This window comes from Gasterosteus aculeatus, chromosome 9 (assembly GCF_964276395.1).
Source record: "Gasterosteus aculeatus chromosome 9, fGasAcu3.hap1.1, whole genome shotgun sequence".
NCBI lineage: Eukaryota > Metazoa > Chordata > Actinopteri > Perciformes > Gasterosteidae > Gasterosteus > Gasterosteus aculeatus.
The window spans coordinates 4,695,298-4,719,643 of NC_135696.1; the positions used below are offsets into that span (position 1 = coordinate 4,695,298).

Below are 24,346 nucleotides of genomic sequence, written 5' to 3' on the forward strand. Positions count from 1 at the left end.
GTGAAACAAAGCCACAGCATCCCCCTCGATTACCACCCACAAACCCGCTTTATTCATATAAACAGGGTGTCTTCATTCTTTCCCAATACGAAATGATCACAGTGACCTCTGTGAAGGCTCGATGGGCCTGATGTCTTTAAGGAACTGCTGTCTCATCACTCAACGTCCAATAAGATGCTCTGGCTGCTCGTTCGTCCACTTCCCTTCATTCATCTCCACCCCGCACAGTGATACAGCACCCTTTGGCTCCGCCCCCCCAGTGGTGCCGTGAACTCCTTCAAACATCACACCACCGCTCTGGCCCCGCCCCCCCGTCAGCCTCATAGATACTCGTTGGATGGCACTCGGACCCGGCATTGTTTAGCTGGCGCTCGGCTTTCCCTGCACGTCCTCTGTCCCTCCGCAGGTCCCCTGCTGTGAACCCCTCCACCTCCATCTCCACCTCCGCGCGCGTCGTAGCCCCACTTCAGCGGTCGAGTAGGGAGAAGCCAGCGGGACTCAGCATGACGTGGATTCGCGGGGGACTCGGGCTGTGCACATGGTTCCTGCTGATGCTGCTGCCTCGAGCAGGTAAGACGCTTCCTGGCAGGAAAACCGCTTCTTACCGCACAGAGAGCAGCACCGCTGCGTCGAAGTTGGCGGAGCTTATTTATTGCGGCTGTTAATATGAATATAAACCCGTGAAACAATTGGTCTTGGTCTGTTTTGGTTTGGAATTGTTTGTATACGCCATGAATTATGCGCTGAACAAGGACTGTGATTGAGGATAATCTGAAACTGGGAAATGTTTTGTTCATTTGGGATTCTGAATGAATGTGATGCACTGAGGACGTGGATCATAAAGGAAAACCAAATTCAGTGAGATTTACTGTTTCAGTCTATGAATGGAATGTACGCACCGCGCTGTGATTGGTTTGTTGCATTAGAACGCAAGCGAACAGCCAGTCGAAGCGGCCCGTGTCACCGGCCCGTGTCAGGTTTCAGGTGGGCGGAACAAGCGCAGAAACCGGCCGGTGTCAACTAGAAAGGGTGCGGTTAAAGCACCGAAAGACGCCAGCGTCCAGGCATAATGTGCTAAAAGGAATAGAAGCATATTAAAACATCCTTAGTTTTAGTAACGCATCATGTCCAACTAGTCAAATGGATGTTGCACAGGTGCTGCAGATTGATTCAGTTACAGACGGGAACCTCACTATCAAGTACGGAACGTGTAGTTTTTAAAATGAGATCATCAGATGAGATATTTGCATTTGGGAAGTCAATTCTCAAAAGAAACCCCTGTGAATGTGTCCTATTAAAGTGCAGTTACACTAGATCACTGCGGAAGTGGCCTCCTCCTGGAGCACATGCATCATGGTTATTCAATTACCGCTGGGAGTGTGTTTGAGTCAACAGAGACCTCTTTGTAAAGTTTTTTGTGTGTGTGTGTTTGTATTACATGCACATGTCATAAAAGGCCGGTTGCTATTGTTAGGGGACGAGTCGTTGTCTCACAGGGGGACTGTTGTCATGCAGCATTGTGGTGACAACTTGTCTGACCTCTTTGCAGTATCTGCCCTTCATTACAGAAGTTCCTGCTGTCAAAGAAGTTTTTGGGCGAATCATAGCCGTCTGCTGTGTGTATGTCTGTGGTTCGTTGGATGTCATGTTTGCGCTGTGCGTATAAATGGCATCTACTGAATAAGATGCAGTTTCTTTTTGCTTATGAGACTGTTTACTTGAAGTTACAAAAATATCAGCAACACTTGAGATTTGGCTTACTGAGTCAGGTTTGAAGTAGATGTCATGAAAGTACATGACTATTACATTCAACGAGACAAACGTTTGACCACACAAAAGACTTCATGCAAAGACTTAATTCTAACACCTCCTTTTATTAACTTCTTGAACCATATGTGGAAGATTAGGAGTTTGAAGTTCAGCGCTGGACCGACTTTTGCTTCCTCCTCTGCGACGGGAATGAATGAACGGTTCTCGAGTGGGAAAGCGAGCGAGAGCCTTGTCGTCATTGTTCACCGAGCACATCTTTAGGAAAAGCTGGTTCATGAGAAACAGCTTCGGAGACTCTATTCCTGGAACCCCGTCCCCCATGTGTGAGCGTGGGCTTGCCGTGGTTTCCCTGAAGGCGTGTGGGTTAGACTGGAACAGCTTCTCAATATCAGCCAAAGTTCTCCCCCCCCCCCCAAACAAACCTTGACTACAGTCTGTTTTTTGGGGCATGACATTCTGGTAGTAAGCCTGTAGGATTGAGAACGCCTCCCCTTGCACAATTTCCCGACTGGCCCTCATATCGTAACCCATCACACCCGTACTGTCCCTAATTTAATCACTTATTGACACACACATTGACTTCCTTGTGTTCGGAGTCTCCTCCTCTGTCACCGTGGTGACGCTGTTATGAGGAATCTACCAATCAGCCACCGGTGGTGTGATTGTTCAACTCCTCCCAGGCCATTGTCTTAAAGGCGTAGTCGGTCACGTCCCCGGCCTCCAGGTGTTGGGACAGACTGGCGGTGCAGAGGTGATGGAGGAGGAAAGTGGTTGGAGTGTGAGCTGCCCTCGTTGGTTTAAAGTGCCGTGATGTCGATGCCGTCTTTGCTCTCTTGTGGTTTTGTGGAGGTGTCATCGTCCCGGGGCGAAACCTCTGTGTCCCAAATAAGCCGAGGTCACTCTTTGAGGTCATACTTCTTCTTCTGCAGGGCAGTGAAGCCGTTGCCACTTTCACGACAAAAAGAGGCGTGTGAGTCCTGTTTCATACCAGAAATGACTAAACAACAAACGAGTATCAGAGGCGTGTGGCTCGGTTGGACATGCTGCATCATCAAATCAAACTCTTTTTCTGTACATTCAATGAATACAAGTCTCATTTTGTGAATCATTTATTTTATCTTTGAAAGTGAAGGGGACATTAAGTAAAGTGGAATTGGTTCGTGGATATGACTGCATGTGTTTGTAATGAGGGAATAAAGAAAAAAACAGTAATACTGGTTCATGTGTTGCCGCAAAGGAAGGTGACATGAAAGACCGATTACTTCATATCTTGTTCAAACATGAGTCAGGGATCCAGACAGTGTTGTTCTCCGTTAAGCAAAGAGGAAAAGGTGTGTCTGTCAGTTATCTGAACACCGGTGACTTTCAATGTGTAATTTCCAATTATTTATTAACCTCACAGTGATACTGGGTTTTTTTTTGTGTTGACGCAAGCTCATTTTTGTACTTGGTGCTTACGAGCAGGAACATGTAAATATAGCAGTAAATGCTGATAATGTCTCTGCATATTCAATCATTTCACTCACAGATGCAGCCTTCATATGCAGCTCCACCCAGTTGAAGTGTGGAAACGGGAGGTGCGTCACCAACAGGTGGATCTGTGATGGAACCGACGACTGCGGCGATGGAACCGATGAACTTCCCGCAACGTGTGGTGGGTTCTTTCATCATAAATTACTCTGAGACTGAATACAGAATAAGAAAATTTAAACTCGCAACTATTATCTTCTGCTTGTATCATAAAAAAAGGGAAGCAGAAATGCAACAACGCCACACAATAGTTTCCATAAGTAAATGTTAGTTAGGTTTCATACTCTAGCTGCATCTCACCGGCCATATGTACTTGAAACATGACATCATTTTATAGCATCCTTCTCCATTCTGTCCCCAGCAACAAAAACATGTCAGCCATCCGAGTTCAGCTGCGGCGCTCCCACCAACCAGTGTATTCCTGGAGCCTGGCATTGTGACGGCAAAGCCGAGTGCACCAACGGAGCTGACGAGAATAACTGCAGTAGGTTTCATATCACATTATTTCACTCTTAACGTCCGCGGTGATTCCCTCGGTAGCGCAGAGCAGCGGCCAATCGGCTCGACGGTGTGGCACCATGACACGCATGTTGTGTCGTTTTTAGTGTGAATGTCAGGCCTGATCCACCTCTAGCCTTAAAGTCACATGACTTCCTCTCCTCTCCCCGTCCTGCCTCCCCACAGCGGCCAAACAATGCACCCCTGACCAGTTTCAGTGCACCAACGGCCAATGTGTGTCCACCGCCTTCGTCTGCGACGGCGACAGCGACTGTTCGGACGACTCTGACGAGGCCTCCTGCCCCAAACCCACCTGCAGCTCTAGTTCCTTCCAGTGCAACGACTCGGTGTGCGTGCCGACCCAGTGGAGCTGCGACGGAGACGCGGACTGCCCCGACGGCTCCGACGAGTGGCCGCAGAACTGCGTGGGGCGGCTGCCGGAAAAGACCCAGGTGGGCTGCGGAGTCCACGACTTCCAGTGTGAAAACGGAGAGTGTGTCCACGGCACCTGGAGGTGTGACAGAGGCAATGACTGCTCGGATCATTCGGACGAGTTCAACTGCAGTGAGTTGGCTTTCATCGGGCTTTACAGCATTCTTTTTATCTACTTATGAAGACGACAGAAGATGCACATGTAAACTAAGATTTTCCTTGAAATCAAACCTATGCCTCATTTCACGGTCTCTTTTTCTTGTTTGTCCTTTTATCTTCTTTTTCCAGGTCTCCCCACCTGTCTCCCAGATGAATTCCAGTGCAATGACGGCATTTGTATCCATGGCGGCCGCCAATGTGACCGAGTGCCCGACTGCAGGGACCTCAGCGATGAGATTGACTGCCACACAGGTGACCGTTTCACCCGGGCGTCTAAATGTACACAGACGCTAGTATTTTAGGCCCCGTAAGACCAAGTGTCTTTGCAGAGGAATTACCACGCGGCCAGATTACGGTTGTATTCACACTCCCCTGCTCCTCTCCACAGCAAATGGATGTGAAGGCTCCGAGAAGTTCAAGTGTCGCAACGGGGAGTGTATCAGCATGGACAAAGTGTGCGACAAGCAGAAAGACTGCAGGGACCAGTCCGATGAACCGAGCGAGTGTGGTAAGTGAAGAACTTGTTTTGCCAGCCAGCCAGCGGCCAAAGAGCCTCACACCTGGAAGTGTAATAAAGAAATATTGGGAATACGCTGAGGCCTCTTTGCTGCTCGTAAAAAAAGTGAAACCACATCACAGCCTGGAAATTATGATTGGACCAGCTGGCCCAGCAGACTCTGCTGAGTGGCCTCGATAGTTTGTGGTTTGATTCAGTGAGTTTGTGCTGCCGTTAGGAAAATGGTTTTCAGGGAGTGAGCTCTGTGTATCTGCGTCTCCATAGACCAAAACGAGTGTTTGACTGGAAACGGTGGTTGCTCCCATTCCTGCAACAACCTGAAGGTCGGCTACAACTGCTCCTGCCACCCCGGGTACAGCCTGAACACGGACAAGAAAACCTGTGCAGGTGAGAGGAGCGATTCTGACGATTCAAATGAGGTATATTTGGGAGGAAGGCTGTGACCAGCTTTGGAACTATATTTAACTTCATGTTATTTGCGAACTCTTATCTTTCAATTTGCATATCGACCTTCTCTCCTTCTGCCTGTAGACATCGATGAATGTGCCGAGGCGGACACTTGCACTCAGACCTGCACCAACCTGCCCGGCAGCTACAAGTGTGAATGTAAGAAGGGCTACCAGGTCGACCCAGTGAGCAAGACCTGCAGGGCCGAATCAGGTAATGGCAGAAAACCCGTCCTCGCTCAGGACCTACTCTCAGGAGCAGCTGTCGTCTTCACGCCCTACAGACTTGTGCTGCAACACTGTTTTTACATGTCTTCTTCCCTCCAGGCACAATTCCCACACTCTACTTCACCAATAGACACGAGGTGAGGAAGATGACGGTGGACCGCAGCGAGTACGTCCGACTGATCCCCCAGCTGAAGAACGCCGTGGCTCTGGACATGGACATGCCTAAGAAGATGATCTTCTGGTCCGACCTGTCTCTCAAGAAGATCTACAGGTTAAAACTTTGTGTTTCTTAGGCTCTATCAAGAAGTACTGCGTCTAGAACTCTGTTTTTCATTTAGTTTTAAAGCCATATCTTGCTTACTAAAACTACTACTCGTATATCTCCCAACAGCTCAAAGTTAGACGTGGCGGGTAACTCCCACTATCACTCTGAGGTTATTGGAAGTGGCATTGAGGCCCCAGAAGGCATTGCGGTGGATTGGATCCATGGCAACATCTACTGGACTGACAGCGTTTTGAAGACCATCTCTGTAGCAACGACAGACGGCAGCAAGAGGAAGATCCTGATCACAGAAGATCTGGAGAAGCCAAGAGCCATCACAGTCGACCCTGTGAATAAGTAAGTCAAGGTTTTTGGCAATTTGTAAAATTACTGAAATTCTTTTGATTTATTAAGAACGGGTTCAACTGGAGCTTTTAATTGGGATTTCTTATTTGTAATTATTTTGTTTACAAATCATTTTTATTTTGTCCACCGTAGCTTTATGTACTGGACAGACTGGGGAGATGAGGCCAAGATAGAGAAGAGCGGGTTGAATGGAGGGGATCGCGTCGCCTTGGTAACGGATAACATCATGTGGCCCAATGGCATCACCCTCGGTAAGCAAAATTTCATGCAAGTATTAAATGGAAACCAATGACTTCTGTTCAGACCGTATGGAGAGCACACACTTTTATTGACTAGTCAAACCCCTTTAACATGTCCTTGTGTGTCTCCTGTCCCCTCTGGACAGACATGGTCAACCAGCGTCTGTACTGGGTGGACTCCAAGATGCACACTCTGTCCAGCATTGGTGTGAACGGAGAGAGTCGGCACAGTCTCATAGTCAGCGAGGACAAGCTTGCGCACCCCCTCTCCTTGACTGTCTTTGAGGTTAGTGATGGACCTTGTTGGGCTTGTTTTACCCCACGAGTCACCAAGACGTCATCTAGACAGTGCAGACATCTTCTATCAGCTGACATGACGAACACCGTTATCATTGTTACGAGGATGCAGACACAAAGGCCCTGCTGATGTGATGCTAGTGCAGTTTTTCCAACAGAAAACAATATGAATCTAAAATCAAACGTATTACTCCATGGTTTATTCATTTTAAAACACAACTTTGCAATGTACTTAACTAGCATATTTAAGACTTGTTAGAAAGTAATAAAGCACATGCTTGTTTACCGTTATCCAGCTGAAATAGTTAAAAAGCATAAAGCCAGTTCTTAGTGTGTACTTTATTCCCTCTAAATTTAAATCAGTGGTGCTAGTGTATTAATCTGTTTGAAGAAACTTAAGCAAACGATGAATAATGTTGTCAAACGTTGTAATACTCTTGATGCATTTCTCCTTTGAACAGGACCGAGTGTTTTGGACGGACATCACCAGCAGTGCTGTTTTCAGTGCCGACCGCCGGACCGGGAATGACATCACTCAGCTGGCCGCGGACCTGGACCATCCAGAGGACATCGTCCTGTACCACGACCTCAAGCAGCCAATCGGTACAGAGGCATCTCTCGACCAGAGAGATATAATAATAAAAAACAAGCTGTGGAGGCCATGCAAGGATTTGAAATGCTTCTTCCTGTCTCTCTTGTAGGTATAAACAGTTGCACAGGAAGCCGTGGTGAGAATGGAGGATGCGAGTTTCTGTGCCTTCCCGCCCCGCAGATCAACCATCGCTCTCCTAAATACACCTGTGCCTGCCCTGACCACATGACCATGGGATCCCGCAAGAGGACGTGTGTGACAGGTGGGTTCCCCCCTGCACTACAAAGAAACTCACATTTAGCATCAAGTCATACGTATAAACCGATTATTTATTGACTTGCTTATTCCCACCACCTCCAGGCAAAAACCAAACTAGTCCACTGCTCCCACCCAAAGCACCCACGGCAGCCCCAACTGCAACTACCACCGCCGCTACCAAGAAAGATACAACTACCTCGGCTAGCCAGCAAGGCACACAGCGGCCTGCCGCTACAGCTCAAGGTACAGGAAGGGGGTCTGGATTGTGCTGAAGTGATTACAAAATATCTGTCTAGAAAGTTCACATCAGAGTACATCACCTTATTCTCTGGCCACATGTCAATGGGGGGAAAAAGGAGGCAGAGTTTAAAGTGTTCGTCGGGGGATGAATGTTAATCGTTGGCATGCTGATCCGTTTTCGTTTTTTTTTTGATCTAACTTGAGGGACGGTTCTATTGTATTTTCTGCTGTTTCAGGCAACCGATTGGCAGCCTCGCCCGAAGAAGCCCATTTATCCCACCCTGTTGCCCTCTACGTCGTATTGCCAATATGTAAGTTCCATAGTTCAGCTCTTTATGACTCTCTTGTACTACATGCCACCATAAAGAGCCCAACTTTCCCTACTTCTTCTAACTCGAGTCCTCTCTTGCTCTGCAGTGGTCATGTCCCTGCTGGTCTTTGGAGCAATGTGGGTATGGAGACACTGGCGTCTGAAGAACACCAACACCATCCACTTTGATAATCCAGTGTACCAGAAGACCACTGAGGACGAGATGCACATCTGCAGGAACGGCTCTGAGGGCTACGTTTATCCCCAGGTATCTTCACTTTGATCCCAAGTCACTTTATTGTTCATTACAAATAGTCCGTAAGAATAGACGTATGCATGCATATTTATATGCTCCATATTGTATATTGTTATGCAGCTATTCAGTGTTACTCTCTTGTGTTGCAGAGGCAGATGGTGAGCATGGACGACATTGATGTGGCATGAGCCAAAGACGAAGACACCAGCTGATTGTGACGTGAGGTTTTTTCTGCTGCAAACATGAAGCAACAGTGGCCTTTTTTTTTTTTTTTTCTTTCTTTTTTTCTCCCTTCCCTCCCCCCAGGTGCTCATTTTGTAGCTTATGTTTATGACCTCCACATTGTGCCGTCCAAGACGTTAGAAGGACTAAATGAAGCCGAACAGAATGAAGCCGTTTAGTCGGACCATAAAATAACTTTAAAATGAAGGATGCCTTGCTTTCAAAAGATTATGTTCTTAATCCCGGAGGACTATTTGGAAGTACTTTGCTGCCAACATGGCCTCCTCATAAATGTTTCCCTTGCAAACCCTGATCTACTCTATCTGTACATGCAGGTGCCTTCAGTTCACACAAATAATTCAACTGGGTTAATGGGATGTGCATAAATGCCTTAGTGACCTCACTACCTCCCAAACCAGAGTCTGTGGTAGTTTGTGCTTTAGCCACACGCAGTGGTGGCCTTCAGTCTCTTCTTCTGGGTAAAGGGTCGCACATATAGTTTCCAATATAAACGTTTGTCTCATCCATCACGTCTTCAACGTAAACCCCATTTGTATTGGTACTCTTGCTGTTTTTTGTTTTTTTTCAGTGTGCAGAATCACACTTTACTTGCACTGTAAATGGGGAAAAGCTGCAGTTTCTGAAGTCAACCAAAGTGAAGAAAAATGTTCGGTTTTTGCAAGGTAAAAATGTTACTATAGCCATGTAAATAGTTCCTGTGAATATTATGGAAAACTAAAGTTTGCCGTGGCGTTGGTGATTTACATTTGTAAATTTTATTCAAGAGAAAATGTAAATATGTCAGATTCTTATTTATTTATGAGAAGTTTTTTGATCGTAGTTATCTGACTGGTTTTGTTCCAGCTAAGCCAGTATAGCTGTTACTCTGCACGGCTGTAAACTGTTCAATCAAGACTTGTTTTGCTCTGTTGTTGTTGTTGTGTGATATCTGGTCTGTGTCCCTACTGCAGCGTGGGGCCGCAACTTGAAATAAGTGCTCTTTGTCTCTTACACAATGGCCTGTTTTTCAGTAAAAAATTACATAATTTATTTTACTTCACCTTTTTGTGTTTCTTTGACTTGTGGTTTTCACGGTGAATCACATTCTGTATGTAATGTGCAACGCACCAAAAATGTCTGTCTTGTTAATGCACATTGCTTTGTTCTCTTTTGGATGTGTTGGTCTTTTTCTATTTAAAAGTATAACTCTTAAATCGTCTGTTTCTCTTCAATGGAGGTCGGTTTCACTAGAATTATATTATGACTGAACTAAACTGGGACATGAGAAACCTTCCCATCGGATGCAGGCCTGATAATGAGATAATATGGGGACACCAGATATGAAGTGATCACTGCTGAATGTCTTGCCGAGCTCTCTGCTGATTATCTGTGGTACAATTGCTGCCCATGAAACCTGTTAATTGTCCTTGAAACGCTGAGCGGATGAGTTCTTAAACGCATCTCCATCAACGATATGAACAAATGTCCTTCTTTTAACTCTCACTCTTATCATCACTAGACATAGAACCTGTGTATATCCTCCGATAGACTAGCGCTGAGCTGTCTTTGGATTTGGAACAGACGTCATGACTTCATAACCCCTCAGTGGACTTTCCACCTTCAGTAGCATTCGTTTAATAACACTCCCCAATTGAATAAATATAAATCAACCATTAATGTAGAATTCAACAAAGGTTGTGTAAAAGAGATCTACAGGTGATGTCCAATAGCCTGGGATGGGATGACATGCCAATGAAAGCAAAGAACCAGCAAACATCCTCTCTGTAATCTAATACACATCCTCCATAATTCATGTTTAATAATGGTTCCTCCCCCACGAGAGTGACCACAGTGCTCAGACCACTACAGTGCATTACATTACATTACAGGTCATTTAGCTGACGCTTTTATCCAAAGCGACTTACATTATAGAGCATTAGAGAGCAGCAACTGTGTGTGTTGAGCTTTATAGTCTGTAGAGAAAGTGGATTTTTACGACAGACGTCATGCGGTGGAAAATTTTCACCTCAAAACCCACATTTTTTTCCACCCATGGTATTGGTTTTTTTCTAAAAGCTCTGCTCTGATGAGTAAAAGTAAAGGGAATGTTGAATTGTATTCAAATTAATTCATATTACCCAAACAATTGACATGAATGATTACTTTTTTAGCAATCCGTCCATGCACTATAGTTTACAGAATAAAGGCAGCTTTTGTTCAAAATCACTCAAAAGCAACTGAGACAACTGCAGAAGAAGTGAGAACAGTCTGAATTTCTACTCTTTAAACTTCAAAATCTCTCTTGACTCTCGTGGTTTTACTTAACAATGGTTTAATGGGTATAAAAATTACAAGAAAAGCTTTTAGGACCTGCAGTAGTGTGTATGAGTTTGTGTTTGACGTCAGTGACAGGCGGTGTTAGGACACACTGAACAGCTCTCATTGTCTTTTACTCAAAGTCTTTGGTATGTCGTCTTTCAGGACCTGGGATCCACATTCCGCTGGCATCACCCGCGTCGAAGGCCAAGTTGTGTCTTAGCTTCCGTACTACCGCTTTACTTGAGACTTTGTTATTCAATTCTTGATAAAAATTGTGCCGATTGCTACTAATGCTTGTTTCAATAGCAACAAGCAGCATCGTTGTTGACAGTTTCCTATCAGAACAAATTAGCCTGAGACCTATGAGACAAACAGGCAGATACACCTGAGGCCCGGGGGACGCGTGACACCTGTGCCCTGCTATGCGCCTTGTCCTCCCTATCACGGACGCCCCATTGGCCCGCTGGCAAGCCGAAGGGCGGAGCTCAGCTCACACCACCGCACGCGCCTGAGGGAAGGGGAGTGCCCTCAGAAAAATGACAGTGAAACAATGCAGGTGGAGGATGGGGACAGCGGGGGGGCAGGGAGAGTATTCCCCTGTCAGGTTGCTAAACAGGGCTCCAACCGTCCTGAATGATAAGGTAACAACAACAGGCCCTCCTGAGCGCTGCCTGACAACCCGAGGGCCAAAACTGAGCCTCAGCGACACTTTGTGCTCTGGAGTATCAAGCTGAGGACGACCTGCTGTGTCTCTGAAAGACAATGCTGCTCTGCTGGGTATCATCCGGCGTCCATTACAAAAGTAGCACTCGAGAAGCCGTCGTCCCGGATTTGCATTGCAGGAAATCTCACTGATATCTTTCGATCGGAGCCTCCATGCTGAGCTCAACCGCTGTGACCCCGACAGTATCCCTCCGCTTTAAACAGAGGAGCACTTCAGGGGTTCCCAGGCGACTGGAGGAGGAGGTTACAGACTACAGTTCACAGCCGTCTTTCCCACGGAACCAATCTGTGATGGATTTAAGGTCATCGTTGTATTTGCCTCCGTCTTCTATTCACTGTAATAATCCCTGTGGAAGTACTGCGGAGCTTCAAATGTTCGCCCGTGGAATTTGAACGGACGTTTAGGGCTTCAACTAACAATTGTTTTCATTGTCATTTTCTTGAAGTATCAAGAAATGGAAAAAAATATGTTAATTTGCATTAAAACTGATTGAGTTCAGACCATGAACTCATTTCAATTCCAAAGAGATGAGTGTTAGAATACTATTTCAGCCATGTGCTTACCGAAAAGAGCCAGGGAGGGGGGAGTTAAACCTGCTACACTACTGTGGTTGAAGCTGAGGGGAATCACAGTAATATTTACATAAGGAAAGAATGTTCTTTTCTTAACTGAATATTCTGAATAACTGAACATATAGAATCAGAATCGGCTTTATTGGCCATGAATGTTTACACATACATGGAATTTGTCTTTGGTTACACATTGCTCTCAGTTGTACATAGATGTACAAATAAACAACAGAAATATAAATAATATAAAAAAAGACATTAAAGACAGCAAAATAGAACACAAAAACAAAGCATAAACATTTACTGGTATGTACAACTGGTATAAGTTTGACATTTAAAACCCTCAATATAATTTAGATATTAACACCAACTAGAAAAAAAGCAATACAATGCTGACAAAGGGTCAAAGGGTCTTTTCGTGAACCGTGTCAAACAGAGCGACCAGTCTCACAGCGCACAACTTTAGCTTTGAATGCTGCTTTCGAAAGGTCTTCATGACTGCAGCTTATTTCCTGAGTGAACACATCAGGTTTAAGGTCTTGCCATCTCGGTTGCAGCTCAGTCCACACCAAGCCTTTATGGACTAAAGGAGAGGGACATTTGAAAAGACTGATCTCTATCCGGCAGTCTGAGACACAGGCCTCTGTCATGGTGTGTTATTGTGAGTCACAGCCGTCCTACACACGCCTGATAAGAAGCTGAATACATGAAGATGTTGGAGAGCAATTTTTATGGCTGAATAAATATACACAGCGTATGGTTATTAAGTGCTTCTGCAACCATGAGGCCCGAAAAAGTAGTGCACTACTGACCTAATACAAAATTGTTTTCTAAAAATTCAGAACATTGTGTACTTTCACGGTGAAACAGATTTCATCTGCAACAAAGTCACAATATGTGAGTACATCTAGGAAATTGTACTTTACTATACAACAAAATCTACTGCGTTTTCTGCCAAACTGCAAGAAGGTTTCCTTCTGTTACCGTTCTAAAGGAAAAAAAAAATATATATATATATATATATATATATATATATATTATTGAGGAGAAAATGTTTAGTACTTATGGAAGTAAAAAGATTTTGTCCTGCAGAAGCAACACAAACACTGAACACAGCTTCTGATCAGAGCAGAAAAAGACAAAAATATTATCAGATTCTCAGCATTCAAGTAGTAGTAGTAGTAGTAGTAGTATGCATATAGACAATTACATTGGAGAGAAGGCCGACCAATGATATCGGCCAATAACTGGCAAACTTGGCAAACTAACACCAAAACACCAGTTAATTGATTTTAGGGCTGACTTGCTCTTATAAGTCAAAGTCTAATATTTCATGAACAGTTGACGTCAACCAGATAAAATGATCACACTCTGTTTGTGGGTCTTTAGCGCCCTCTGGGGGATAACCTGAGCACCCCCCCCCCCTCCTCTCTCACCTGGTGAATGTTTCACCTGCATGTAGTGACGTCACAACACGCTTCAGGAAAAAGAAACGGAAGGAGTCCACGATCACCTCAGGCCGATGAGTGCGGGACGACATCCAAAGCACTGACGACTCGAGTTGAGCTTTATTCTTTGAGTTTGAGTGCTTTTGAGTGGAGAAGACAGCATGTCTTCCTCCGCTATATTTGTGCTGGATCTGAAGGGGAAGGTAAGACTAATGCGCAGCTGATTGGAGACGCTGGTAAATTAATATTTTCGGGAGGACAAGTCGTTAAGCACCGCGTGTGTTCTTACAGTGAGTCGACGTTGTGAACTGTTGCTTAAAACTGCGAGTCATTAATGGCGCTGGCCTCGTTAAACATTAATAAAGTCATTCATTGAGCGATCCTACGCTACTTCCGGATACACGTCAGTTGGAACAAACCAGGAGGCAAAGGCCTCCGGTTGTGGCATTTGTGTTACTGTATTTTGGATGTTGTTGTTGTCGTCACAACGCATATGCCACATACGGCCCCTTCTGTCCGGCCACACAAAGTCAGTGTCACTGCGAGAACCGGTGCACACGCGTGTGTTTTCAGGTGTGTTATTAAAAAAAAAGGGTGTGTTCATTTCATATGACTGGGAGCTGCAAGGTGATATAAAAACGATCATATTCACTATTGAGTGTAGTATCTTGTTGATCATTGTTTAAAAATGTTTAATAATTAGAAATGCAAAAAGATAATCTCACATTGTTGGGTTTTGTCCCACTTAGATATTTAATTCACTCCCCCTTCAGAAGGAACAGCAGCAAATCGTGACGACAGAGACTCATTTACTAGAAACATTTTTTTTTTTTTTGATCAAAGTCCATTGAATACTTAATTGATCAGTTATGGTGATGAGTAGGGAATTAAATCACTGTGGGATGATTAATAATACCTAGAATCCACTTATTAGTATACGCAAGAGAAACGTCAATTACACTTTATTGGGATTCTTATTGAGAAGTGTTTATCATTAAACGCAAATTTAATCCTATATTTTTCCAGCGTTGCTGGTAGCATCATTCCAACATCAGGTCGCACGCCAGAAAATATAAAATTACCTCAAGATCTGCAACATTATTTCTCATAATCCTGATCAGAAACAGAGCATCTTTTCTGTTTTCGATCCGCTGTCTTTTTCTCTAATTTATAACCGTTCAACGCGGTTGTCTAACCCTCTGTTGCTGTGTTATACTCCCCGCTCAGGTGTTGATTTGTCGGAACTACAAAGGCGACGTGGACATGGCGGAGATCGACCACTTCCTGCCTTTACTCATGCAGCACGAAGAGGAAGGGCTGCTCTGCCCGGTGCTGTCCCACGGCAAGGTCCACTTCATGTGGATCAAACACAGCAACCTGTACCGTATCCTTGTCCTCAAGGCGGCTGCTGGTCACGCTTATTCAGAGCCAGGAGGAAATAATGATTGTAACCACAGATCATTACATTTTGTCCTTAAAATTCAATAGCGGTGAACTTAACTGTGTAGACTGCTCCTTGACCTGATCTCTGCACAGTGGTGTCCACGACAAACAAGAACTCCAACGCCTCCCTTGTATACTCATTTCTATACAAAATAGTCGAGGTGAGCGACCGACCGTATGTGACTTGTGATTGACATGTTTGTCACGAGCCGGTGGTCATAGTGATGATGCAGGTGATTGAGTTGTGTGCATTGTTCAGGTGTTCACCGAATACTTCAAGGAGCTGGAGGAGGAAAGCATTCAGGATAATTTTGTGGTCGTCTACGAGCTGCTGGATGAGCTGATGGACTTTGGATTCCCTCAGACGACCGACAGCAAGATTCTACAGGAGTGAGGCTTCAGAAGATGCGCGGACAAGCATGAGTATGATGAGGGCGGCTGAATCACAGCGTCTTCTCTTCACATTTCTGCCCAGGTACATCACTCAGGAAGGCGCCAAGCTCGAGGTGGGGAAATCCAAGGTGCCGACCACCGTCACCAACGCCGTCTCCTGGAGGTCAGAGGGTATCAAATACAAGAAGAACGAGGTCTTCATTGATGTCATTGAGTCCATTAACGTGCTGGTAAGACAGGATGTGGGAATAATTATTGTTATTTGTGTCCTTCATGCTGCTAATATCACTTTTACGTGTAGTTCAAGCCGATTTAGTGCTGCATTGGGGCCAGTACAGAGTGCCTTTGTATTCTCTTCCTTCGTGACACAGAATCCATTCGCTGCTTTGTGTTAAACTTCCTCTATTAGCAGTGGTAGTGGAGGAACTGTGGGAGCTTCTTCATGTCGCAGTCACGATGACGTAAGATTAGGCTTTTTCTGACACTGTGCTAACACTTTAACACCCATTAATTTAATTTCATCAAGTGGGTTTTATTTCCATCATATTTCTAATATCCTTATTTACTTTTATGCGTATCCAGTGCTGATGAGAGGATCCGGGAACAGAAGGTGAACCGCGATGTTCATTGAACCAAAGCATTCCGACGTATCCACCACTGCGTATTGTTTGTCTAGGTGAATGCCAATGGCAGCGTGATGAGCAGCGACATAGTGGGCAGCATTAAGCTGAAGACGATGCTCTCTGGGATGCCGGAGCTGCGCCTGGGCCTCAACGATCGAGTGCTCTTTGGTCTCACCGGACGTAGGTTCACCCGCCTCCCTAACATGTACCTCCCATGCGCTCCTGTTTAGTACCACTGATTGTGTCCCTGTGTCTTCAGGTGACAAGGGAAAGACGGTGGTGATGGAGGACGTGAAGTTCCACCAGTGTGTTCGTCTCTCGCGCTTTGATAGCGATCGAACCATCTCCTTCATTCCTCCAGACGGGGAGTCTGAACTCATGTCGTACCGCATCAACACCCACGTTAGTCCCATTCAGCACCTAGTTACTGCGCCTACTAATCCCTTCGTATTTGTCACTAGCACCATGTGCCATATTTAAGGCTCGCACACTGTTTGATACATGTTTATTTCATGTAAATACATGTACTGTATGTGTAGACTGTGAGAGAGAGTGTTGCTGGTGTCACATTGTATGCGATGGATGGATGGATATACGTGATTTGTTGCTTGTGCAAATGCAGAAATAATGAGTTAAGCTATCGCAGCTCAGAAAGCCTCATAGATCCTTAGAGGAGCATTAATGTAAACATATGAATTTAAGGAACATATACTGTGTGTAACTCAAAGCTTTTTTGCGTTGTTTGAACTGTTTTATGAAACGCTATTAATCTCTTCCAGGTGAAGCCTCTCATATGGATTGAGTCCGTCATCGAGAAATTCTCTCACAGCAGAGTGGAAATCATGGTTAAGGTACTGACCGACTGTACTTGTCTTACCGGAGATGTTTTCTTTGGACACCGTCAAGAAAAGCAAAGGAATTGGAGCAAAGAGGTTCCGTGTCGGGAACTAGCTTTTACAGTAACCGTTGTGTTGTATTTCTAGGCAAAAGGTCAATTTAAGAAACAGTCTGTGGCAAACAATGTTGAGGTGAGGGTCCCCGTGCCCAGTGATGCCGACTCACCGAAGTTTAAAACCAGCACCGGACAGGCCAAATATGTGCCCGAGAAGAACATGGTGGTTTGGACCATCAAGTCTTTCCCTGTAAGAAATTCTTCAAGGCGTATATGGCATTTTAGTTGATGTTCCGGTCAAAGGCCGGTGCTCAATCTGTATTTAACTCATGTCTGTCTAATCCATTTGTCTGTGTGTGCGTCCATCTATCCATCCAGGGAGGTAAAGAGTTTCTGATGAGAGCACATTTTGGTCTGCCGAGTGTGGAAAACAATGAGCTTGAGGGAAAACCTCCAGTTACCGTCAAATTTGAGATTCCATACTTCACAGTCTCAGGAATACAGGTGTGTGTGTGTTTCTATATATTGATAAGAGAAATTTTAAAACCTGGGAAGATCATTGAATTGGGCGTCTGCCGTTTACAGCACATTCAGAGTCATGTCTGGTCCTGTAAGACCAGATCTCATCTTAATACACAATGCACATTAATGTGTCTTGCCGCAACATGATTTTGTCTCCCAGTCTCACTCAGTCTTTTTCACCAGGTGCGATATATGAAGATCATTGAGAAAAGTGGTTACCAGGCTTTACCGTGGGTCCGGTACATTACACAGAGTGGAGGTAGCCTTCATTCCTTTTTTTCCATTCAACCTCAATATGACTTGGTGTTCTTCAGACCACACTGTACTATTTCAGCAATTGGTCAGATACCCGATAATGTATGTGGTTATTGAATGTTTAACTTGTATAATCCCCCTTATATTTGTTCTCTGTATTTAGACTACCAGCTCCGGACCAATGTGTAAAACCAGCGGAATTTCTGTATTCGTCACCTCCACCTGGTCCTGCAGATGAACAACCATAGACAACTTTAACTGAACTGTCTTTAAATTTCAACCACTCTATTTAATGATAATGACTCTATTTTCTATGTTGTTTTATGAAATCCGTGTACAACTGTGTTTTAATGTTTCTATTGTGTGATCATTGCAGATTATTGAAATGCTTAATGAAATCATTCCTTTAAAAAAATGTTATTTGACTTTTTATTTGAATTTTGTACTAGTTGTTTCCCTTTCGGTGTTTTCTTAATAGTTTGCCAGACCATATTTGGGCCCTATACATTACTCATGCGTTGTGCAATCACACTGACCATTTACACCCGCCTTTTTTCACATTTGCCTCTGGAGAAATACAACTTCAGGTCAGAAATGTGAATGAACTGCCCTTTGAAGACATTAACGTATACAAATCGCCCGCTTTCTTCGCTGCGTGTCCTGATTGGTTGACTGCTGCTGTTACCACAGTAATGGTGTAGTAACAGAGTTCTATCCCCGCCTTCTATGCCATATATGGAAGAGCAACGCCCTCTGCGCGAGCTGTGATTGGTCAGCGTGGGTTCTCTCCAATGTTTGTAAATTGTAGTCTGAAGACACTGCTCTGCATATCTCACCGCGCAAATGTATTTTCTAATGTTTATAAACTTTCCAAGTTTGGATTTTATTTAAAAACTACCGGTCTTAAGAAACAGCGGGACTGAAGGTCACTGCGACGTTGTGGAGTTTAAGGAACCGAACAAGGTAACGTTACGCTTACACGCTCTATAGTTTCTCTTTTTTTAAGCGTTAGCGGTTAGCCTGGATGCTAATTGTTTGTAGGATTCATTGGAGGTGACTTGTCTCCCTGTCCCGGTGTAACTGATGCGTCCACGGAGCGTCTGTGCTCGTAAAACGAGTTGAAGCAACACAGTGCCAGCGCGGTGAGATAACATGGCGTCACCGGGGAGCTGAAGCTTACGTTAGCCCGGATGCTTGTCGTAGCTAGCTAGCGATGCCGTCCCGAGTCCCGGCTTAACGTTGACCGCACCTCCTCGACATTCCACGTTTTATTGCCAACGTTAGGAGCCCCTTTGTCTTGAGTTTCAGTCTAACCGCCGCACGTCTCCCACTGCCCCGGCAGGAAGAGAGACATATAATGGTCCTGAGCCAGATGGATGCCGGTAAAGCTCTGACGGCGGCGGCAGCCAACGGGAGCACGAGCGAGGTGCAGCGGATCCTGATGGAATGCAGAGTGCCCGCGGACACGCTCAACGAGTTCGGCAGGACGGCGCTGCAGGTCGGTACCAGAACCCAACGGAGGTTCTCTGTACGCGGGCAACGACTCGATCAATGCAGGCTTCGTGTCTGTAGCAATAACATCAGGTCCGTTGGTCGTGAGTCATCTCTCCTTCCAACTAGACATGGCTGCTTCGGATTAGCATCTGTTATGAACGCGTTACGGGTCAGGTGTTGCTCTTTGTGCTTTTAATAAAGATGAGTAAATTGTGTTTGCACTGTCACCCAAATCCCCCTACCTGAGATTGCCAGGAAACCAATTAAGCATCAGAAAAAATAATTTTTGACTTGCTGGAAATGGCTAATTAATTGGCTACTAAGTGTATATTCCACTTGCAATCTAATACAACATCCTTTCTAGAAATACAACCTTCAATGCAGCGCAGTTTAGGTTTAAACTGAATGTGAGTTCTCCGCCCTATTTATGTAAATGAGAGAACACTAAACGGGGATGTAGCTGGTTTCTCATCATTGATTCTTTTTATCTTTTGAAAAAATGATCTCTGATCATTTTTGAAATAGTGAAACAACTAAAGGGACGGCTGATTGTACGGAGATGGGTGTAGTCATTAAAGTTCTTCATATTCTCGTTACCATAGTGACTGAATTTGTTGTCCCCTCTCCTCCAAAACCTCCTGCAGGTGATGATGATGGGGAACTCCAAGATTGCCGGTTTGCTGTTGGAAAAGGGAGCCGACCCCAACGTCCAGGACAACCACGGGATAGCGCCGGTCCACGACGCGGCCCGAACCGGGTTCCCGGACACTCTGCGAGTTCTGGTGGAGTATGGCGCTTCGGTGAACCTCCCGGACCACAGCGGCGCCCTGCCCATCCACATCGCCATCAGGGAAGGCCACCGGGATGTCGTGGAGTTCCTGGCACCGCTCTCTGACCTGAAGCACGCCAACCTCAGCGGTCAGACGGCGATCGACGTGGCCCGGGCCTCGTGTGCGCCCGACATCATGGACTTGCTTTTTGCTCACATTCATAGTTAGTCAGAAGTGTGGGGGCCGTCCGGGTAACCCTGATTTGGCTTCAGACCTGGTCACTTGAATTCATTGCTGTGTAAAGGATTAATTGTTTTGTTACTAGTCGATCAGCATTAATATTTGACGAGGGACATATTGTCCTGGCAGCTTGTTTTCAGTGGAGGGGTGGCTATATACAGTAGACACCTCTTTTGCACAGTGCAATTTAGGCACCTTACGTATCTGTTTTCCCTTTTTTATTGGGAGTGCACATTTGAAGATCGTTTCCCCAGTGTTTTGTAATTTTTACATTTATTCCCATTGTGAAACAGTTGAAACCCTATGTGTTTTTAAACACTTTTACAGACCTTGATGTGGTGCACCCTTATTGCTTTTCATAGTTTTGTTTCTCATTAGATGTATTTAGACTTTGGATTTACTCCTATTTATTGTTGGAATAGAACTGAATATTCCTGTGACTTTGTAAATAGCAACATTTATTGTGGTTTGTTAAAATGTTATTTATATAAATAATTTTAAAACAAAAGTGAGATTATTCACTTTAGTATTTGAAGAGCAAACACAGAATAAAGGGAACTTGAATTCTTGAATACCATCTTTTCTTTATATTCATAAACCGTGTTTCAGCCACAATGAAGTTGTATATTAGACGATTTATTAGTCAAAGCGTCCCGCCGGAATGCGTTTCCCAACCTCGTGATCGGGTCGCAAGATGATTGTGATAAGAAAGATGACAAAACCCCATTCACTCACAAATGTGTTCTTGGGGAAATAATGTAACCTTTGACTTCTTCTGTCCTTTAATAATTTAAATACTCATATGTGATGCTGCTCAAGACTTTATCAACTTTAAGCTTCTGTCATAAATACTAAAAAACGTTGTGAACCACATAATCACTTGAATTATAAAATCATTTGATGTACATTTCCCTTTGAATGAAGGAACATACTGTCTTTAAACCGTTGACTCTGTGTATCCTGGAGTGTTTCCCCGAGGTTATTCCCATGGGGGCGTTTACAGGACCGGCTGGTGGAATGCGCGGCGCGGCGAGAAGCCTCCAAGGTCGCGCAGATAGCTGGATTAAAAACCCCAAATGAATGAGGGCCCTGTTGTGTTGAGGCTGGTAGGTAACGGTGCCACAGTTTGCTGATGTTTGTGTGGGCTGCCGTAGTACAATGGCCATTTTGTTTGTGCTCTCCACCAGAAAGGAGATACAGTTCAGTTGCGGTGTGTGGACACCACGCATGTTTCGGTGGTGCCAGTTTACATGTGAGCTTCTCACAAAACCCATTTGACAAACAACGGCGGTGGAAAAAGTAACTACTCTGGTGCTCTCCTTAAATACAATTTTGAAGTCCTTTTACTGTGCAACTTTCTACAATGTAATGACATACTGTACTCTTTACTTTAGTACATTTATTTTCCAGCCTAAGTTACTAGTTTGATGCTAAAAAGCTTACAAACTAAGTCATCAGTTTATTAGGTATGAGATGGTTATACATTCACACAGTATCCTGTGAAACATGAACATCCACTCAACTTTAAAGTTATAACATAACACATTGTTAACATAACACATTGTACTTTCTGGGTTTTGATACCTGTAGCCTACTTCCTTTACCTTTACAATCCTTTGAGTCTGCATTATTAATGTATTTATCTAAACTATATAGTTGTGTATCTTTATTGGGGAAAGGAAACGACTCAACAGCTACTGCTGAAGATCATTGATTCAGCATTTAACAGTAGAGCTGTTTGATGCCCAACAGTCAAATGCTGGACCGTGCAGCTGCCTGCTGGCGTCCATCGCCATGTAAATGTAAAATACGGGGGCTGCAAACATGATAGTCTCAGACCGACCTGCCTCCGGCCACTAGGTAGAGCTCCATTACTTCACCAGTGTGCCAGTGTGCGCAAACAGTCCCTATATGAACACCGTTGTGGTTTGTTTGTTCTGCAGGTTGGGACGTTAACAGTAACAGGGACGAGTTTGCAAAAAAAAAGTAGAGGAGAAAACTCCTCCCCTCATATACATGCAGCCTGCGGGAGCACATGACGGCGATAACGCTGAGGGAGAGTAAGGTGTGACTCTCACAAAGGAGCTCATTGTTAATCACAACCGTTTGATGGAGGGCTGCAGTGGTGGTAGTTTCTCCTGTGTCTTTTTTATCCTAAGACCCTTATCCAGAAAAAGAATGCACCTTGACCTCCCTTTTAGAGCTATACGGGCTAAAAATAAGATGAATTGAATGCAGCAAAAATGTAAAAATTTACAGTCTAATAAAAATGATTCTCTTTGGATTGTAGATTGTTAGTCAAAAACAACAAGTAAATTGTAATAAAAAAAAGGGGAATGCAATTATTCATTAGTATAATTAGTGTCTTTCTGTCATGATAGCAGGAGTAATGACAAGGTGAAGCGGTGAAGAAGTTAAAGGTTAAGGTGTCTTAAAGGTGCAGTTTGGAAAACTTTGGTGGAAGATGCCAAATGTAATGCGACTACACTGTAAGAAAACAGGGATGTCTCCTTTATGTTAGAAAAGGCCTTTTTTAATTTAGCTGAGATTACTTTGAGGTTTTAACAGTGTTAATTAGACAAGTCAGTGTTTTTAGTCCGATATGACTCCTTCTCGCTCCCTCTGAGTGTTTTTCAATTCCCTTTCCCTTCACATACCAACTAGTGGGATAATCAGTGACAAAAAGCCTTTGAATGTCTGCAGTGGAATGTTACCCAAATGATGAGTCCTCCTCCCTGCGTTTAACTTTAACTAGGGTATCACACAAGATACGGTTGATCACTCAGTGATGAAATAATATGAGGCGTCGGATGGATTCTGAACCTTGACACCACTTTACTATCATACTAAAAACTGGTGAAATCTGAGACGTGCGTCACTGTAAACTGTCAACTCTTCAGCTCAGCTCAGCTCACCGAGCTGCAGGGAACCACGGCCTGCAGAAAAACTACATCCGGACCCTTCAGAGTTCCCCCAGTGGGGGAAGGAGCTCGCTAATCTGATTTTCAGATGTAAATACTGCACCATTGAAGCCAGTCGTGAAGGCACACTCCACAGGTATGACTGAAGATCACCCCCGGCAACCTCAAACAACCCCCCTGGAGACATAACATGTTGTTAGTTGTTTCCGGCCAAGCCTTGGATGCAATAATTATCTGTTTGGATTAATGCCGGTAACACACTTAGCTGCCACCTTCAGAGAGGAAAACACATAAGTAGATGATTGACAAAGCATTATGACATTAGTAGCTTCATTTTTAGGACAAATGTCAGTCTTGCACTCACCTCTAAATCCAACTAAATGATAAAATAATGACAAAATAAACAGGTCTTTCCTATGATCTTGGGAGCTGTGTTGCAGTGTAGCAAGGTCACGGTATTCGCCAGATTACCTGAAGTATGTCTGTGAACTTACTGACAGGATCCCATTTTGTCTCCATGCAAGCCCCGACACGACAGCTCTGTCGTTCAGGCGGAAAAGTTTAACCCCCGGCTCAAGCACGACGCCCGCAGACGGAACAAGGGGGGAGAACAAAGAAAGGATACAGGAAGAAACAACGACTGTGCACTTGTTTGTTTAAGAGAGACTGAACAGAGTAAACTTCAAGCAAAATGGATCCACCTGAAAGCTCCTCGTGTACCCTTCATCTTAACACGGAACACGAGCAGCTACAGTGACGAGCAGTTTAACAGTGTTTAAGTCACTCCAGTGTCTTGCTTGGCGGTCTTCAAAAAGGCACAGTAACTGTAACCGCATCAGATAAACATCCAGCTGCTCAACAGGAAATAATTACCAATATTTTACTGTAAAAAATGTTTTTCTTTAAATGAATACAGAGAAAAACTATGAAGAACGTATGAATGTTCATTCAAAAGTTGCTTAAAAAGATAGTTTGATTGTATTTCTCATTAATTATTATGTGACCTGACTTCTAATAATAGGCTTACCTGTTGGACTGAATGTGTAAACAGGGGGATGAATACCTTTTATTCTGCTTCTGAAAGGCCTTTTCTCCCTCCACTTGTTCAGTG

At 44.4% G+C, this 24,346-nt stretch overlaps 3 protein-coding genes across 4 annotated transcripts; all 3 read left to right on the forward strand.

The window, feature by feature from the left end:
• Positions 1-258: 258 nt before the first annotated feature.
• On the forward strand, positions 259-9,836 carry ldlrb (low density lipoprotein receptor b). The gene is made up of 18 exons (XM_040186725.2): positions 259-570; positions 3,299-3,424; positions 3,662-3,784; positions 3,985-4,362; positions 4,519-4,641; positions 4,778-4,897; positions 5,171-5,293; positions 5,438-5,566; positions 5,680-5,851; positions 5,972-6,199; positions 6,341-6,459; positions 6,594-6,733; positions 7,206-7,347; positions 7,446-7,598; positions 7,697-7,837; positions 8,071-8,145; positions 8,252-8,412; positions 8,550-9,836. Exons 1-18 carry the CDS (start codon positions 504-506, stop codon positions 8,586-8,588), a joined length of 2,559 nt encoding a protein of 852 aa, XP_040042659.1. The 5' UTR covers positions 259-503; the 3' UTR covers positions 8,589-9,836.
• Positions 9,837-13,692: 3,856 nt separating this feature from the next.
• On the forward strand, positions 13,693-18,142 carry ap1m2 (adaptor related protein complex 1 subunit mu 2). The gene is made up of 12 exons (XM_040186727.2): positions 13,693-13,885; positions 14,910-15,066; positions 15,219-15,286; positions 15,385-15,515; positions 15,601-15,748; positions 16,195-16,321; positions 16,401-16,543; positions 16,921-16,992; positions 17,125-17,283; positions 17,412-17,537; positions 17,739-17,814; positions 17,974-18,142. The coding sequence occupies exons 1-12, from the start codon at positions 13,844-13,846 to the stop codon at positions 17,997-17,999; spliced, it is 1,275 nt and encodes a 424-aa protein (XP_040042661.2). The 5' UTR covers positions 13,693-13,843; the 3' UTR covers positions 18,000-18,142.
• Positions 18,143-18,558: 416 nt separating this feature from the next.
• Positions 18,559-20,886, forward strand: cdkn2d (cyclin-dependent kinase inhibitor 2D (p19, inhibits CDK4)). Of its 2 annotated transcripts, XM_040186730.2 has the most exons (4): positions 18,559-18,773; positions 18,852-18,952; positions 19,153-19,308; positions 19,949-20,886. In XM_040186730.2, the coding sequence occupies exons 3-4, from the start codon at positions 19,168-19,170 to the stop codon at positions 20,300-20,302; spliced, it is 495 nt and encodes a 164-aa protein (XP_040042664.1). In that variant the 5' UTR covers positions 18,559-18,773; positions 18,852-18,952; positions 19,153-19,167; the 3' UTR covers positions 20,303-20,886. The 2 variants fall into 2 exon arrangements, with proteins under 2 accessions (XP_040042664.1, XP_040042662.1); XM_040186728.2 differs by lacking the exon at positions 18,852-18,952 and having other exon boundaries at positions 18,570-18,773.
• Positions 20,887-24,346: the final 3,460 nt, after the last annotated feature.